Source organism: Semicossyphus pulcher, unplaced genomic scaffold (assembly GCF_022749685.1).
Source record: "Semicossyphus pulcher isolate SPU_LCO1_2020_fin unplaced genomic scaffold, fSemPul1.0.p SCAF_2, whole genome shotgun sequence".
NCBI classification, from domain to species: domain Eukaryota; kingdom Metazoa; phylum Chordata; class Actinopteri; order Labriformes; family Labridae; genus Semicossyphus; species Semicossyphus pulcher.
Genome location: NW_027211693.1, coordinates 10,467,780 through 10,482,349, shown reverse-complemented (window position 1 = coordinate 10,482,349; position 14,570 = coordinate 10,467,780). Strand labels below are relative to the sequence as shown.

General features: G+C 39.1%; 2 protein-coding genes across 2 annotated transcripts; both read right to left on the bottom strand.

Moving 5' to 3' along the window:
- Positions 1–1,707: 1,707 nt before the first annotated feature.
- LOC138598086 (eukaryotic translation initiation factor 4E-1A) lies at positions 1,708–6,297 on the bottom strand. The gene is made up of 5 exons (XM_069669776.1): positions 6,216–6,297; positions 5,859–5,922; positions 3,884–3,997; positions 3,400–3,539; positions 1,708–2,940 (listed from the first exon to the last, which is right to left on the bottom strand). Exons 2-5 carry the CDS (start codon positions 5,886–5,888, stop codon positions 2,826–2,828), a joined length of 399 nt encoding a protein of 132 aa, XP_069525877.1. The 5' UTR covers positions 5,889–5,922; positions 6,216–6,297; the 3' UTR covers positions 1,708–2,825.
- A 2,175-nt stretch (positions 6,298–8,472) lies between these two features.
- On the bottom strand, positions 8,473–14,039 carry LOC138597997 (alcohol dehydrogenase class-3). Its single transcript, XM_069669625.1, has 9 exons — positions 13,995–14,039; positions 13,310–13,411; positions 12,804–12,945; positions 12,610–12,697; positions 12,178–12,397; positions 11,283–11,543; positions 10,907–11,042; positions 9,707–9,845; positions 8,473–9,607 (listed from the first exon to the last, which is right to left on the bottom strand). The coding sequence occupies exons 1-9, from the start codon at positions 14,010–14,012 to the stop codon at positions 9,583–9,585; spliced, it is 1,131 nt and encodes a 376-aa protein (XP_069525726.1). The 5' UTR covers positions 14,013–14,039; the 3' UTR covers positions 8,473–9,582.
- Positions 14,040–14,570: the final 531 nt, after the last annotated feature.

Here is a 14,570-nt window from a genome sequence, read left to right as displayed (position 1 = left end):
CTGATATAGAGTATAACACCACAGGGACTTGAACTATGTGTATCGCTCCGCCTCAGCCAGGTGTTCTGATTAATGCCATCAATTAATATTACAGCAGAAGGTCTACGTCTTCACACAGGCCTCCAAAGCATGACTGCATGATACAGTGAAACATACAGATAATTGTACATTAAACATAGTAGCAGAAATGTGTAGATACACACACAGTAGCAAAAGAGCAGGACAATGTCTGTGTGGCTTGGCTTCCCAGGCAAGCTCCAGAACTGGTTGTGATGGTGGAGCTAAATCAATGATACAATAAACCAAAATAGAACAATGTTTAGGGAATCATACAGGTTACTACTATATGCTGCTTGTAGAACTGTTGTATAAAAGCAATAGCACACTCAAGGTTAAGCTGTTGTACTGTATATCAGCACACTGTGATTACTTTTAAAACACAGCCGTGCTGATATTCAGTATAACATCACTTTCACTTGTGGAGTATTGCTTAACTTTCTTTCAGACTGAGTCAAAACAAAATTATTAGTGCAGTGACCTTAATGAACAGAGCCCACCTGGCTGGAAGGAATCAAGGACACGATAATCTCAGTCAACCTTTTAGCTAGCATTTTGGTCATGCTCTTTAGATCTTCATTTATTGAGGACATCAGGGTTGAATTTAACCCTCAAACACATGTATCCCTGTCGCATTGAGCTTCTACTGTATTAGACCACATCAGACATCTTCACTGATAAAAAAAAAAAAGAATGTAGCAGTGAAACCAGTGATTTTAGATTTGCATTTCAAGCTTCATGTACTGTATGTTTCCTATGTTTCCATTTATATTAATTCACAGGCAGGCAGAATGATTATCCTCAGCTGTTCAACATCAGCGAATTACCAACAATTAGACAACTAAATAGCACAATTTTCACCATAGGCCCTTCTCAACTTACAACCTCTCGACACATTTCTGTGGATCTCTGCTCTTATTTCCTCTTACTTGTCTCTGTTGTGAAAATGTGCCTTGATTGATTGTGTCAATTACAGGGAAGCTTATTTCAAAGGAGCTGGAGGCTCCGCGTCGCTGTTGCTCTTAAACAGCAGTCAATGGATGTCATAGATTACTTAAAGCCTTTTAAGGTCCAACTGCAATTTGTGAAGCCTAATAAAGGTGAAGACCAACTCAGACATAAATTACTGTTGCTGAAGCTATTACGGGTATACGGGAATCTCTTTAAATTGTTAGGACGCAAACAAAGAATCGAACACGCAGTGTCAGTGTAACAATTAAGAAGAGGGAGGGGAGGGAGTGTGGGGGAGACTTTTGTAAAACAGCCTGAAAAAAATACTCCATTATTGAACACAATGCCCCCCTTACATTAAAACAGGAGTTTAGAGTGAGCGATGGAGAGCTATTATAGATGTTATGAGATAAAATGAATAGCTGAGCAACCCATTATTAGCATACATATGGAACTCTCATAAAACTGCTATGTAAGGTTAAATGGTGGTCTCGTGTTCAGCGTTCAAAGTAATTATTTTCTGCTTGTAGTATCAGGTCCCATAAATTGAATTATAGAACTTATCCACTTCAAAAGCACCACAAATGTTATTTTCAAACAAACACACCGTGTGCGATTATGGTTTAAGAGTTGATAACGAAAACACCTTATTTAAAAAACACACACATACTGCAATATACATTTTTATTTACAGCCCTCTTTTGTACAATTACTCCTTAGAAATGCAGGGCAGGGTGTAACATTTAAGGCACAGTTCAATCCCTCCAAAACAAGTCTTCAATCAAATTTTTGCTTCTGACACATACAAAACTTAATCTGGAACGGCAGTATTTACACTACGTAGACGTAGCACTATAGATGAACAAAACCCATTTAAAATGAGCAAGTATACTTATAACTGAACACTGAAATATGGCTTGTGCACTTACCAGAAGAAACAGACTTATGTATTGTAAATTATGTATATTTGGACAAAGGCTTTTTTTAAAGATATGTTGTGATGCTAAATTCTGTTTGTACTGACATCCATCAACTCAGCTTTGAATGGTGAAATACTGGTCAATCTGAGGCACCACATCTGATCGACTTAACTTCCTGGTTTGAAATGTGTGTTGTTCAAGAGGAACCAGAAGTAGCCTTAAAAATATGGTCTTCTTTCCAAAACGGAAAACATCTCAAATGTCACTCGTCACATATTGCACAAGAAACGCAACAGTTCAAACTTAGGACTTCCTATTTGCAACACTGGCAATACAGTACTTTTAAATTATTTGTCAAACTGAAAAACAACAGCACAAAGATGCCAAAATATTCTGACTTATACAAAAATAGATGTTTGTTTTTTACAATGTATTGTCAAAAAATCCCCTGTAACTAAATGTGCAATAACTCTTTACATGTTCGCTGTTAACAACTGCTACAGTTTATCCCAAAGTACAATATTATTTTGCTTTTTTTGCCTTTTATGTTAACTATATTGAAATCAATTGCTTCACACTAAAGGCTGGATAAATAACACATTCTTCACAAATATGATCATGTATTTGAAAATGAAATCTGAGCATCAAAACATCTTTTACTCATCTTCAGGCCCATTCACAAAAATAATAATGTTCTCAAACAGTGCTACATTTTAAGTGCACAGAATCTCATGGTAAACAAAAGCTTTGGTAAATTGGCAACAAATAGGTCAACAAAAAGGAAGCAGTTTGGTCTCCACTCCAAATGTTTCTTTGTGGACAAACATGTCAGTTACATTCATGGAAAAAGGACAGAAAATCTAATCTGGCAACAGAAAAAGGCATGGTTGTCGGTCCTCAGGCAACAAACTTGTTCTTGGTTGTGGAGCCACTCTTTGTGGCTGTGTCTGCATGGGACTGGTACCCGATGATCACTTTTGGCGGAACGCCTAATCTCTCTTTATACACACGCCTAAAGGGGCACAAGAAACAATATCAGCAAACACACACAGAAAACAACATTTATAAATGTTCATATGTGGAAATAAATGACCCCTGAAAGTCATACAGACGCTGGTGTATAGCCCACATAATCCCTACACTCTGCAACTGCATCCTGCTGTAGAAAACTAGTTTGCCCTGGCTGCCCACTGAAGCTGTATCTCTGACATATTTTGCCCCAGAGGAATCTTTTTACACAGCTCTGAAAAGCTGAAACATGGCACTTGGGTTTTCTATCCTGCTGTAAACCTAAATGGCATCTTCCTCTTCCTCAATTCAACTACAGGAAAAAACACGTCCTGAAAAAAGAAACAAACACAACTAAAAAGTGTTATAAACTCGTCCTTTACTCTTACTTATAGGTATTGTTGAATTTCATTCCCCCATTTTAAGATTGGTCATGAATAATTGTAGCATCTTAAAAGGTCACCCTATGTGTGTGATGGCGTCCTTGTTTTCGTAGTCTGTGGTCCATATTGCTATTTTATCTCCTTTGGCTCGGACGTTTATGACAGCTCCACACACGTCGTCGCTGAAGTCATCAAAAGCTTCGCCCACAAGGCACAAGAGCTGCAGGGAAAAACAAATGCCTCGTTATTCGGGAGCAGTTACGAGCTAATGGGCCTTTTTCACAGCAGACATTTTGACTTGTCACAGGAGGAAAAGCACAGGTGTTGCTAATTACATTAACGATGGCTCAGTCAGTTCTATTCAAGTCTCCCAGTTAGCCTTGACAGTGAGACAGCATGAATAATACCAGGACTCTGAAACCAAAGCAGCTAGACAGAATTCAGCCATCATTAGTAATTGTTTACACCTGTGTTTTAATGCTGTGATTCAACAAAATGCCTTATAATAATACAAATAATAAGGGTATAATAAAATTAACCAAAACTCATCAGGGCTGAACATACCGTCTCCAACCAGAACCGATCCAGGTCTGCTTTACGCTGCTGCTTGGACAGAGTTATCAGCCAGCGGCCACCCCGTCGATTCCTCCCGTCCTCCCACATGGGCTCAATCCCATCCTGTAAGCAATTTAAGGTCACAGCTCACTAGAAATATACAGAGGCATTCATATCGGATCTAACTGTAGAGTTGGTTCTTAACGTTATCCTTGTTCCTTTTAAAACCATCATTTGCGTAGCTTTAACCGAGTACTAATTAATGTTAACTGTACGTATTGATAACCTATTCCACTTGATGATGGACACACTAGATTTGCTTTTCTTGATACACAGTTCTGTCTGTTTCTGTCTTTATCACACAACAAGGGTGTGATTAAAAACTAAGGGAAACAACACCAATGAACAGTAACTATATAAAAAAAAAAATGTTTGATTTAGGTTGTAATCTTAAAAGGGCCAGTTCACCGATTTTAAACCTCAGTCCTATCATGCTATAATGGGGAGCTAATGCCATTATGGTAGACAAAAAATGCTAATTCGCTCTGTGCCTTTGGAGGACGCTATCCAATGGAGTTTCTCAATCTAGGACGTCCGCCTCCAATGTCATGTCTTGTTCAAAATAGTCAGGTTTGAAATGCAGACCTGAGGATTTTTTAGACGATCCAAAGGTATATTCTCGTCGTATTTCGGATTCTGTACCGCTCTGGGCCCTCGCCTGCAGCAATCAATGTCCTTGACTGGAAAACGGTAGTATTTCACTCCAGCATCTCTTACTTGGCCGTTCCTCTCGCGAAACCACAAGCTGTTTGTACAACTTCTCTACAGCTATAGCGCCAATTTCTAATATTATTGCTTTTTTATTATTGCAAATTGCTCCTTTGACTTGTCTGTAAACGATAGAAACACAGTTAAAAGTGCTACCTTCCTAAAGTTATATTTGAGTTTTGTCAACTGGATTCAAGATTCTATAAACACAAGATCTGTGCTTCAGTAAACCGTCATTGTATGCTTTCACTTCAACTTCAGAGAAACAATCCAAATTATTTACTAAATCACAAGAAGCAGCAGGTTAAATTATGCACAAAAAAGCCTTTTGCATTGTTAATTTGGGCGTGGTGAATTAGGGAATCTGCATACCCATGATTCCAACTTGTGTGGTGAAGTTTAAATACTGTGGTTTTACCCGATAGGCTGCCAATAAACCACACACTGGTACTGTCTGATAATGTTTGCTTTGTCTACTTCTAAGCTATCTTTGGACAGTTAGTGATGAAAGTCAACACAGACCCTGAAGAATGCGACATCTACAAAATGTTTGTTAGAATAAGACATTTCTTTTTTTGTTGGATATATATTTAGTACCAATGGTAATGCAAGGACTTTTCTACACTGTATTGTGGAAATTCCTGATTAAAAATAAGGAAGACAAAGTAGCAACCAGTCCTAATCTGACAGGAATCATTTCTCCTCCCTATGTTGCAGCATATTCTGCCTTTCTGTTCTGTTTCCAACTCTCAGATGTCATTTATGACAAATGAGATCCAGATTGACTGTTGCTTATTGCTAACTCTTTCTTCATGAGCCCTTTGTGGCCACCAGAGAATAATAAAGTGAGATGCAGTGGGGTGCAGCCCGACTTTCTGCTAGTAACTGGAATAAATTGTGTTTTGATTCCGTCACCAAAATGGGAACATGTATCACTGATGACGGAGGGTCACAAGTCAGCTAAATGAGTCACTCATCAGACCATGTGGCTATAGGTGTAATAGTCTTGGTTCCTATAATATGAGATAGAGAGTGCCCTAAATGTACTAGAATTACGTTGCACCAAAAGAAAACCCTTTTTTTTATTTTTGGTTGAGATATGTGCACATGAAATATACACTGACTAAAAATGATACTGTGACTGTGTACAGACCCCCATGACTCAAAAATATGTAAACACTGGAAGATTAAACAATTCATACTTTCACACCCTTACCTTAAAGAGGGAGTAGTCGCAGCCAGACATCAAGTTACTTGATAGCTGAATGTGATTGTATAATCTGTGAGAGATGGAGGATATTTTTATGTTCAACAACATAAAACAGAAAACCAGGTGCCATATGAATTGAAACATGATGCATCACGAAGGAGATAAAGATAAAAAGCATCCTATTTCAAAAGTATATTAACTTCAGCATCTGTGAAGGGGCCAACAGGTACAAAAACTAAAAATTTACAGATGAATTTTCAAGATGTAACTTATTTTTGCTTTTTGGTGGACAGACATCCGTCTGATGTTGGGTTACTCTACAACTTTCAATGCTGTCAAAGAATAAAGCAATAATATACTTACGCCCAGAAGTCTTCCACTGTGTCAAATTTGGAGATGAGACGAAGATTTGCTTGCCATGTTTTGCTTTTGTCATTCTTGAAAAACCAAAGAGCCCACCTGCCAATCAAAGCACAGTTACTACAAACTACCTACATGCTAAGACTCTTTTATCATGCTGCTCATTAACAACTTGTTTCACTGAACAGAGATACACAGGCTAAGAGGAAAACTATAAGAATATTGAGATGAAATACACCTGATCACATCCTAGCCACTTTTAATCTTATCTTGGAACTTGATTAGAGCAATGCCATATGGACAGTAGGCACTAATTGGCAGGAATTTAATACAATCCTTGTTCTTTTGAATTATAAACTTCATTGATCCACTTGTTTATAAAGTTCTCTGCAAATACCATGATAACTTCTTGAGTTGGGACAAAGGGATAGAAGGTAATGGAGCTGTGGTCTTACTTGTTTTGTAGTGGATGCTTGATGTAAGATTCAGGACTCACAACTTTTTGAATTATTGCGTTACATTTTTCCTTTTCAGGATTCGTAGGAACTGAATTTGACACCTAGGACACAAAGAAGAACAAAGATTAATTTAAAGGGGACGTATTTTAGCTAATCAGTTTTCTATTATTCTAATGTTTTTTTGAATCACGTTGGTTAAGGTCGTTTCATTTAAAAAAATTGCATATATATTTTAATTTAATTATTTTTCAGAGCCTCTCCTTCCTCCTGAAACGAACAAGCCATTTTGCCAATCAAAGGTTAGACTTAAGCCACGATTGGCATGTGCGATCCCATGTGGGGGGACAGCCACACTACTCTGTCACTCCAAAACTGTAGAAGACATGGCTTCTCTAGGATCGGTTATTCATCCTGATATGTACGAGCCAGAATCACCAGGAGGTATCGGAATGGTAAGTTGAAATCTTGACTACAAGCTAGTGCAAGAGGGCAGCCTGAGCTGAATGACGGTGAATGATTATTGGTCGATTTTAGCGAAAGCAAGGTTCTAAGTAGAAACCTGCAGCTCTTTTGAACGGCCCATTTCAGAGGCGACCTTTTTAAAACATGTAATTCTGGAACAAAACGGAATTATGCAGTTTTCACTTTTTCACTGTGAACAATAAACACCCAAACATGTGAAACCAATGCAAAATATGAGAGCCCATGAAAAAACAATTGATTAGTTTGACTCTTACCCATGACAGTGTAAAACTATTTCTCCTTTACCTTGTCTTATCTCTGTCTTTGTATTGGGGTGTTTTGCAGCAAAACATGGTAACCATAGGCTCACAATATTCATCAAGGCAGAATTATGTCAACTCAAAATGAACTTCAATGTACGAGCACTTTTAGGGGACTTGTAATCTGAAAGACGTCTTCACAGAGATACCCTGTATTTTAAGTTAGACTGTATATTAGTCTTTTCAGTCCTCTCCCCTGCCCATACAGACATACATTAGCAAAAAAATAACACTAAATTAAATATATTTTGCCCATAGTGCTGACTACTAACATCTACCTTCCTGTTTATCGAAGTTTTCACTAGTTTGGTTAAAATCATTAACGGTTAAAGCACGTCACAAGGTTGACAGTGGTAACGTTAACGTTCGCGGCGCGTGCTTTCTCTCATTCATCCAAGCATCAGAGTTCATCTCAGGGTACCGACTGACTGACTGAGGTATCCTCATTCAACATTGCATTTTCATGCATTTGCTTTATCCACCCGCGTTGGCTTCACTTTGACTTCACGTTGACCACAGTTTCTGTGATTAACACAAAGCCAACGAACGTTAATGTTCGGGATATCCTTCAATATAAAGCGACTAACGTCCGTGTTAATCTAGAGTGCTGCTAACTTTTGGCTAGCGACTTCAGTTACCTGCCAAAGGTAATAACAGGAAGTTTACAGAATAACTAAAGCTGACGGTCTCAACGGACTGTCCAAGTGTTTTAAAAGTGTTGCTTGTGTTGTTGAAGCCCAATTTCATTGTATTCGTTAGTTGAGTGTTGCAGTACACTCACCACCAGAGCGGTCGCCATCTTCTGGAAATCACATTCAGTTTTTGGCGTGTGTTAAAATAGCTGATTGGACCATCTGTTACTCTCCACAACGCATGCGCAAGAAGATGGACAAAAGTACATCTTGCTCCAGGATTTGGGAATGGGACACTGTGTTCTTTCCTTTTGTCTTTGTTAATCATCCGCAACATGTGTAGATTATAGAATTCCTAAATTGAATACAAATCATGTCTTTCAAGTAATAAGAATATATTGGATGCATTTATTAACTTAAGGGTAACATTTTGGGAGGAAAAAACACACACAAGCCCTAACTTTATTTAGAGGTTTACAGAAGCATTTTAAATGCATGAGATCATCATTCAAATATACAGCACATTTGAAAATAAAATAGTTCAGTTTGATATAATCAGGTGGCCAGAAAGTGTTTTCTATATTTTCTCCAAGGCCTGTTGCAAGAGAGAAATCTGGGCTTTTTGCAGTCCATCTGAATCATCACAGTCTTTTATCAGTATTGCTGATGTGTTACTTGTTGTCCAGCTGGTAGGGTGACCTAGAGAACCAATGTGATGCATTGCAAAGCCAAGAGATGAGGTGTATGTTTATAGCCACAAATCAAAATCAGTAAGTTCATCACAGTAAACGCAAAACAAAGATGACATCCCCTCAAATGCTCAACTAATGCTTCTAAATGTTAAAACTTGATGAGCATAAAAACTAATGATGAAGACTGGAAGTCAACTCCGTGCAATGCATCATGTAGCTGTATAATTGTTATATATTCATCTTCTACAATATGCTCGAATAAATTGTTCCCCATGGGTGATGATTAGTCATGAGGTGAATGCATGAACAGCAACTTATTCCGATTGTGATTGTGTAATACAAACAATTATCTTTTACTTAAGATGAAACTTGAGATCCTGTCAAGCTGTGGTTTGCGCTCTCATTCTGCGTTGACCTTACAGTCCATGCAAGGAATGGTATTCTCTGTATACTAACTGTTATGCAATATGATTAGATGCTTTTTCCATGTTATAAACTCTTGGGGATGTGACTAAATAGCACTTAAATGACTCATTGATTGTTCATAATGAGTGCAGCAGCCAAACGCCTTAATTTAAAAATGCACAAAACACAACATCAATCAGTAAATGAGATACAAAACGAAGAGCAGAGACTACATGCCAATTCAAAAATATTTAATGACAGGTTTTGTGCTTCTAAAAATAACGTTCAAATACTGAAAGTTATTTCATCAAAGCAAGTGCAGGGAAAAACAGTAAGTGCTGAAACTATGGGGGGAGATTGTGTCAAGGCCGGATGTGAAGGATGTCAACGATATAGGCACTTTAGAAGGTCAGCACTGTGCGGATACTGCAATGAGAAAACACAAACAGACAGTTAAACAGCTTTAGAAGCTAAGAAAAGAGTACATTTTAAGCTCAGTCTCCTTAAATGAACTGCTTTTCTCACCTCTCTCCGGCATGCATGAGGTCAAATCCTTCATTGATCTTGTCAAAGGGCAGAGTGTGGGTCACAAACTCATCCACCTTCAGCTTCTTGTTCATGTAGTCCTCCACCAGTTTAGGAACGCTCTCCACACTCTTCCAGCCTGAGGGTAAAGTAAATCAAAACCAGTTGGACAAGTGGAATTTTGATAAAACTTATTGACACTATTGCTTGATGAATAAAAAGACATTTGGTAAGGCACACATAGATAGAATGTATAAAGAAGTTCTGTTGAACAATTAAAGACCAGCTCCAGTCATGTTTCAAGACATATAAAATGCTCTGCTTGAAATAATAAATTGTGTCCGATATGTTTTTTCTGCAAAATATGTTTAATTACCTTGCAAAAAAATCCTCCCAAGGCATCTCCTCCTTCTCCCTCACTAAAAATCCCCAAATTTGCATAGTCCCCGCCCACTACGTACTACGTTTCTCCTTTGGTACAGCCGAAAACAAAACACGTCTCTGCCATCGTTTAGTGCCAACTTGTTAAAACTTAGCTGGCTTGAAATGTAGTCATTAGTAGTAGTAACTTTAACGTCAGTAGTGAGTTTGCAAAAATCACGATGACGGTTACAGCTGGCTCGCGCATCGCCAAAGTGGTTGCCATGGGCTGCACATAATGATATGCATAGCGTCGCCCCATCCATTAACAGGATTGGCTCCTTAGGTTTGTGATGTCTCAAACCTGCCAATCTGAAAACGTGTAGTTCAGCCTGTCCTTGGTACACTGCAGTTTAAAAGCAGACAGGCCAAGCCATGGAGATGACTGCTCATGTTGTCCCTGATATGTCTTGTAGCACATGAACACCACATGGAGATGTTTACAAGGTTAAACACTTGATTTTTACTGGAGGGGGACTTTAAGCAGACCAGAACTTGACAGGTTATGCCTTCTACAGTTGTTCCATGACCACCTCAATGTTAAAAAATACCACTATCAATACAAACATTTACTTTACAAAGCTATCTTTGCTTTTGTGTAGTCTAATTATTAAAAGAAAAGTTTTAGCTGCAGTTTAAACTCGGCATGAACTCTTAAGTGGATGCTAAAAAAATCCAAATTACCCAGAATGAAAATATGCAAAAAGGCAGCAAGTTGGAGCTGCTGCCTCACCACATTATGCTCTTTATGTCCATTAATTCCCTAACACGGTCAGTCACCTCCAAAGGCTGTGCCCCTCCATACTCGGCCTGTCACCAGCTGGAACGGTCGGGTGGAGATCTCCTGTCCAGCTCCGGCTACGCCGATGATGACACTCTCACCCCATCCTTTATGGCAAGCCTCCAGAGCAGCTCTCTGAAATAATAACATGGTAATTTCCCTGGTGTCTGTGAAAAGCCTAATTGTGAACGCTGTTTTGTATGCTGTTTAACACCATGTACATCTGCACTGGCTGTGCTGTATACAACCAATCAACAAGGGGATAAACAGAGTAAATAGAGTGGATAATGTTTTGTTACTTGCTGCAATTTACATTGGGTGTCTTGTATGTATATTTTCATATCAACATTAGATCACAGTGACAGTAAGTCTCACCATGATTTGCACATTCCCAATGCACTCAAAAGAATAGTCCACTCCTCCGTCAGTCATTTCCACCAGGACCTCCTGGATGGGCTTGCTGTGGTCTTTGGGGTTCACAAACTCAGTACCACCAAACTCCTTGGCTTTCTCAAACTTTGCAGCGTTGATGTCCACACCAATGATCCTGGTCGCCCCGGCAGCCTTGCAGCCCATAATAACAGCCAAGCCGACAGCTCCAAGGCCAAATACAGCACATGTGGAACCAGGCTCAACCTGACGGTGCATGAGGAAGAAAGCAATGTGAGAATTCAATTATAACAGAGTAGTTTTGCAGATAACAAGTATGTATGAAATTCCTAAGTTGTTGAGTTGAAGCACATTGAATTATATAATGTGAATTCTCTCTGTTGTGTTTAAAATCCCTTTCTGTAAAGATGCCAATACAATTGTTAATAAGTAATAAGTCAAATTAAATTACTTTTGGGTCAAAATAATGTCACTATGAAAATTTAAAACAACAACAACAACAACAACTTGGAAACCGACCCCCTTGGCAGCACATTGTTTCACATTAAATGTGCATGCTTGAAGAGGGTGACCCACTTCAGGGTGAGACCTGCATATAATGACAAAAATGCTCTCCCTTTCATTATGTCCTTTGGGCAAACTCTTCTGCATAACAAGCTTTAAGATATATAATGTGTCACAATTTTCCAAAGGCTGTTATCTCACTATGTAAAATAACTCAAGCACACAAGAGGCACCCTCCTCTGTTGCTCTTCCATAGGTTTGTTCTATTTTCGTCTCCTACTTTGGGTAGATTTTCTGAATTTGTGATTTTGGGTTATATATAAAAATCGACTTGATGCTTTGTTTTGTAAATAGGCTGCTTGTAGCTGGTACCCACCTTGGCGGTATTAAGAGCAGCGCCGTATCCGGTAGAAATGCCACATCCAAGAAGGCAGACTTTATCCAGTGGAGCTTTCTCGTTCACTTTGGCCAGAGAGATATCAGCCACAACAGTATACTCCGAGAAGGTGCTGGTCCCCATGAAGTGAAACACTTGCTTTCCCTTGCAAGTGAAGCGTGAGGTGTTATCAGGGAGCAGGCCCCGGCCCTGGGTTACTCTGCAGGATTGAAGCACAGGGAAAAAATGATGAAACTATGTGCTTCAATGCAGGGCAAGCAGACGCTCGAACTTATGATGACTGAGCTTTGATTCGTTTGCCCCGGGCACCCGAGGCTACAAGTTCAACAACTGAGGCTGCAAGTTCTGCCAAAAAGAAATACACCTTTCTTCACCAACTCACAGTAACATGAATTTCTCTGACAGCATTACCTGATTTTCTGGCACAGGTTGGTCTTGGGATTTTTGCAGAATTTGCATTCCCCACATTGTGGCACGTACAACGGGACGACAGTGTCACCTAGTTGAAGAATTAGAAAACATTTGAAATCATACAAAACAGTTACTTATTCACGACAGTGTACACAAGTTTACATTTCAAATGTATTGTCTGAAAGCTCCCATACCTGGCTTGAACTTGGTGACACCCTCACCAACGCTCTCAACTGTTCCAGCCCCCTCGTGGCCTAAGATGACAGGGAAAAGTCCCTCAGGGTCACTGCCACTCAGAGTGTAGGCATCTGTATGGCACACCCCTGTGGCAAAGATCTGAAAGCACAGTGTCATTTAAAGTTCATGTCAGACATGATGCAAGATATGCAAGAGGGAAATATAAAAGATCTTACGCCTGATATTAACAATATTTTAATTAACTAACATCTAAAATAAGGCTCAGTTGTGAAACATCGACATCACACAAGTATCTTCAAAGCTTAAACCTTTGGGCCCACAGTGTTATACTTTTACGGGGATTGCAAATTGTCTGCTTCTCATGCTAATAAAAGAGGGCCCCTGAAAATAATACAGTAACTAGATACAATCAAAGTCCCCTTACTCTAGTTAATGTTTAAGGCAGGACTTTTATCAGCTGCTTTGATGGAAGGCTTTTTTGGCATGCAAAAGTTTGGTTTACCTTGATGCGAACTTCATGGGCCTTAGGTGGTGCTACCTCGACCTCTTCAATGGAGAGAGGCTTCCCAGGTTCCCAGGCAACAGCTGCCTTGCACTTGATCACCTGAGGGCAAAGTACATATTTATTTGGACAAGCAAAGGCTTCTGCAATCAATTTACTGCAGCTAAGTGAACTGAGTTAACAGGGGCTTTGCTGTTACTCTGACTTATCAATAGTTGCACAGTGCAGTTGCCCTTTGACCTCTATCTATGCTTATACAAAGCCATTCTTGAGTTCCAGTTCTTCAGTGTTGGAGTAATGTCCTGCTATATCTCTATTAACCTAATTTAGTCGCTTAAGAAATCTGTTTCTAAGCGAATGAGACGTGGCAATGCCGTCAACCTAAACTAGTTTACACGATATGTATTCACCTCATTTACTCTGAACTTATCGCTACAAACGCAATGCAGCAACTTGCACACACCAGCTGCCGACTGACCAGAGACCAAAGATTCCCTGTTAAGTAATCGAACAGGGATTCTTTGTACTTGTTCATTGAACGAACGTCAGTGTGTGCACTGTGCATGTTAGTTGAAATAAATCTGTTTTATGCCTACAGTGAAATGCATGCCCCCTTTACAACACACACATATTGAGGTAATGCATTTAATATATTTCTTGCACATTTAGTGGGAAATGTACTTACTTTTCCAGCTGTTTCCATGTTCGTTTCTTCAGCACAAGAGGGAAGGGCGGTGCGCGGCCGTAAAGGAGTTAACGTCCGGACCAATCAGATACGAGGAACTTGCACGGTACGCGTGACGCAGTTACGTCGGAGAAAAAAATCTCTGTTTGCATCTCATCTCTGCATGTAGACAAACTGTACATACAAAGAACAAATAACCGTAAAAACATTTTAAAACTAAAATGAAAAAAGGGTCGTCACTTTTTTATACTCAACTGCTGTCGACACTTTTCTATTTTCTCTTAAGTTATCTTTACTTACCTGTACATATTTTTAAGAGTAAATTCAGCATTTTCAGTTTATATTTGAAGTTAAACACCACATATGTTCTGACTTTAAGGCTGCAGTTTTATACAGCTCCGTTTACACATTTGTCTTTATCTTCTTTTATTGTACTTTTATGTTGACACTTGCTTTGGCAATGTAAATCTATGTTTCCCATGCCAATAAAGCTATTTTGAATTAATTTGAATAAAAAAAAAAATCAGATTTCATTCGTTTGTATCATAGACTGCACAGTCATTGGTTTGTATGATT

Coding starts and splice junctions, on each gene's coding strand:
- LOC138598086 (XM_069669776.1), bottom strand. CDS start 5,888: ATGTCTGGCTGCGACTACTCCCTCTTTAAG. Junction 3,998..5,858: donor GCGACTACTCCCTCTTTAAG/GTAAGGGTGTGA, acceptor AATTGCTTACAG/GATGGGATTGAGCCCATGTG. Junction 3,540..3,883: donor ATCGGTTCTGGTTGGAGACG/GTATGTTCAGCC, acceptor TTTTCCCTGCAG/CTCTTGTGCCTTGTGGGCGA.
- LOC138597997 (XM_069669625.1), bottom strand. Junction 12,698..12,803: donor TGTCACCAAGTTCAAGCCAG/GTATGGGAGCTT, acceptor TTCTTCAACTAG/GTGACACTGTCGTCCCGTTG. Junction 9,608..9,706: donor CTCATGCATGCCGGAGAGAG/GTGAGAAAAGCA, acceptor TTCTCATTGCAG/TATCCGCACAGTGCTGACCT.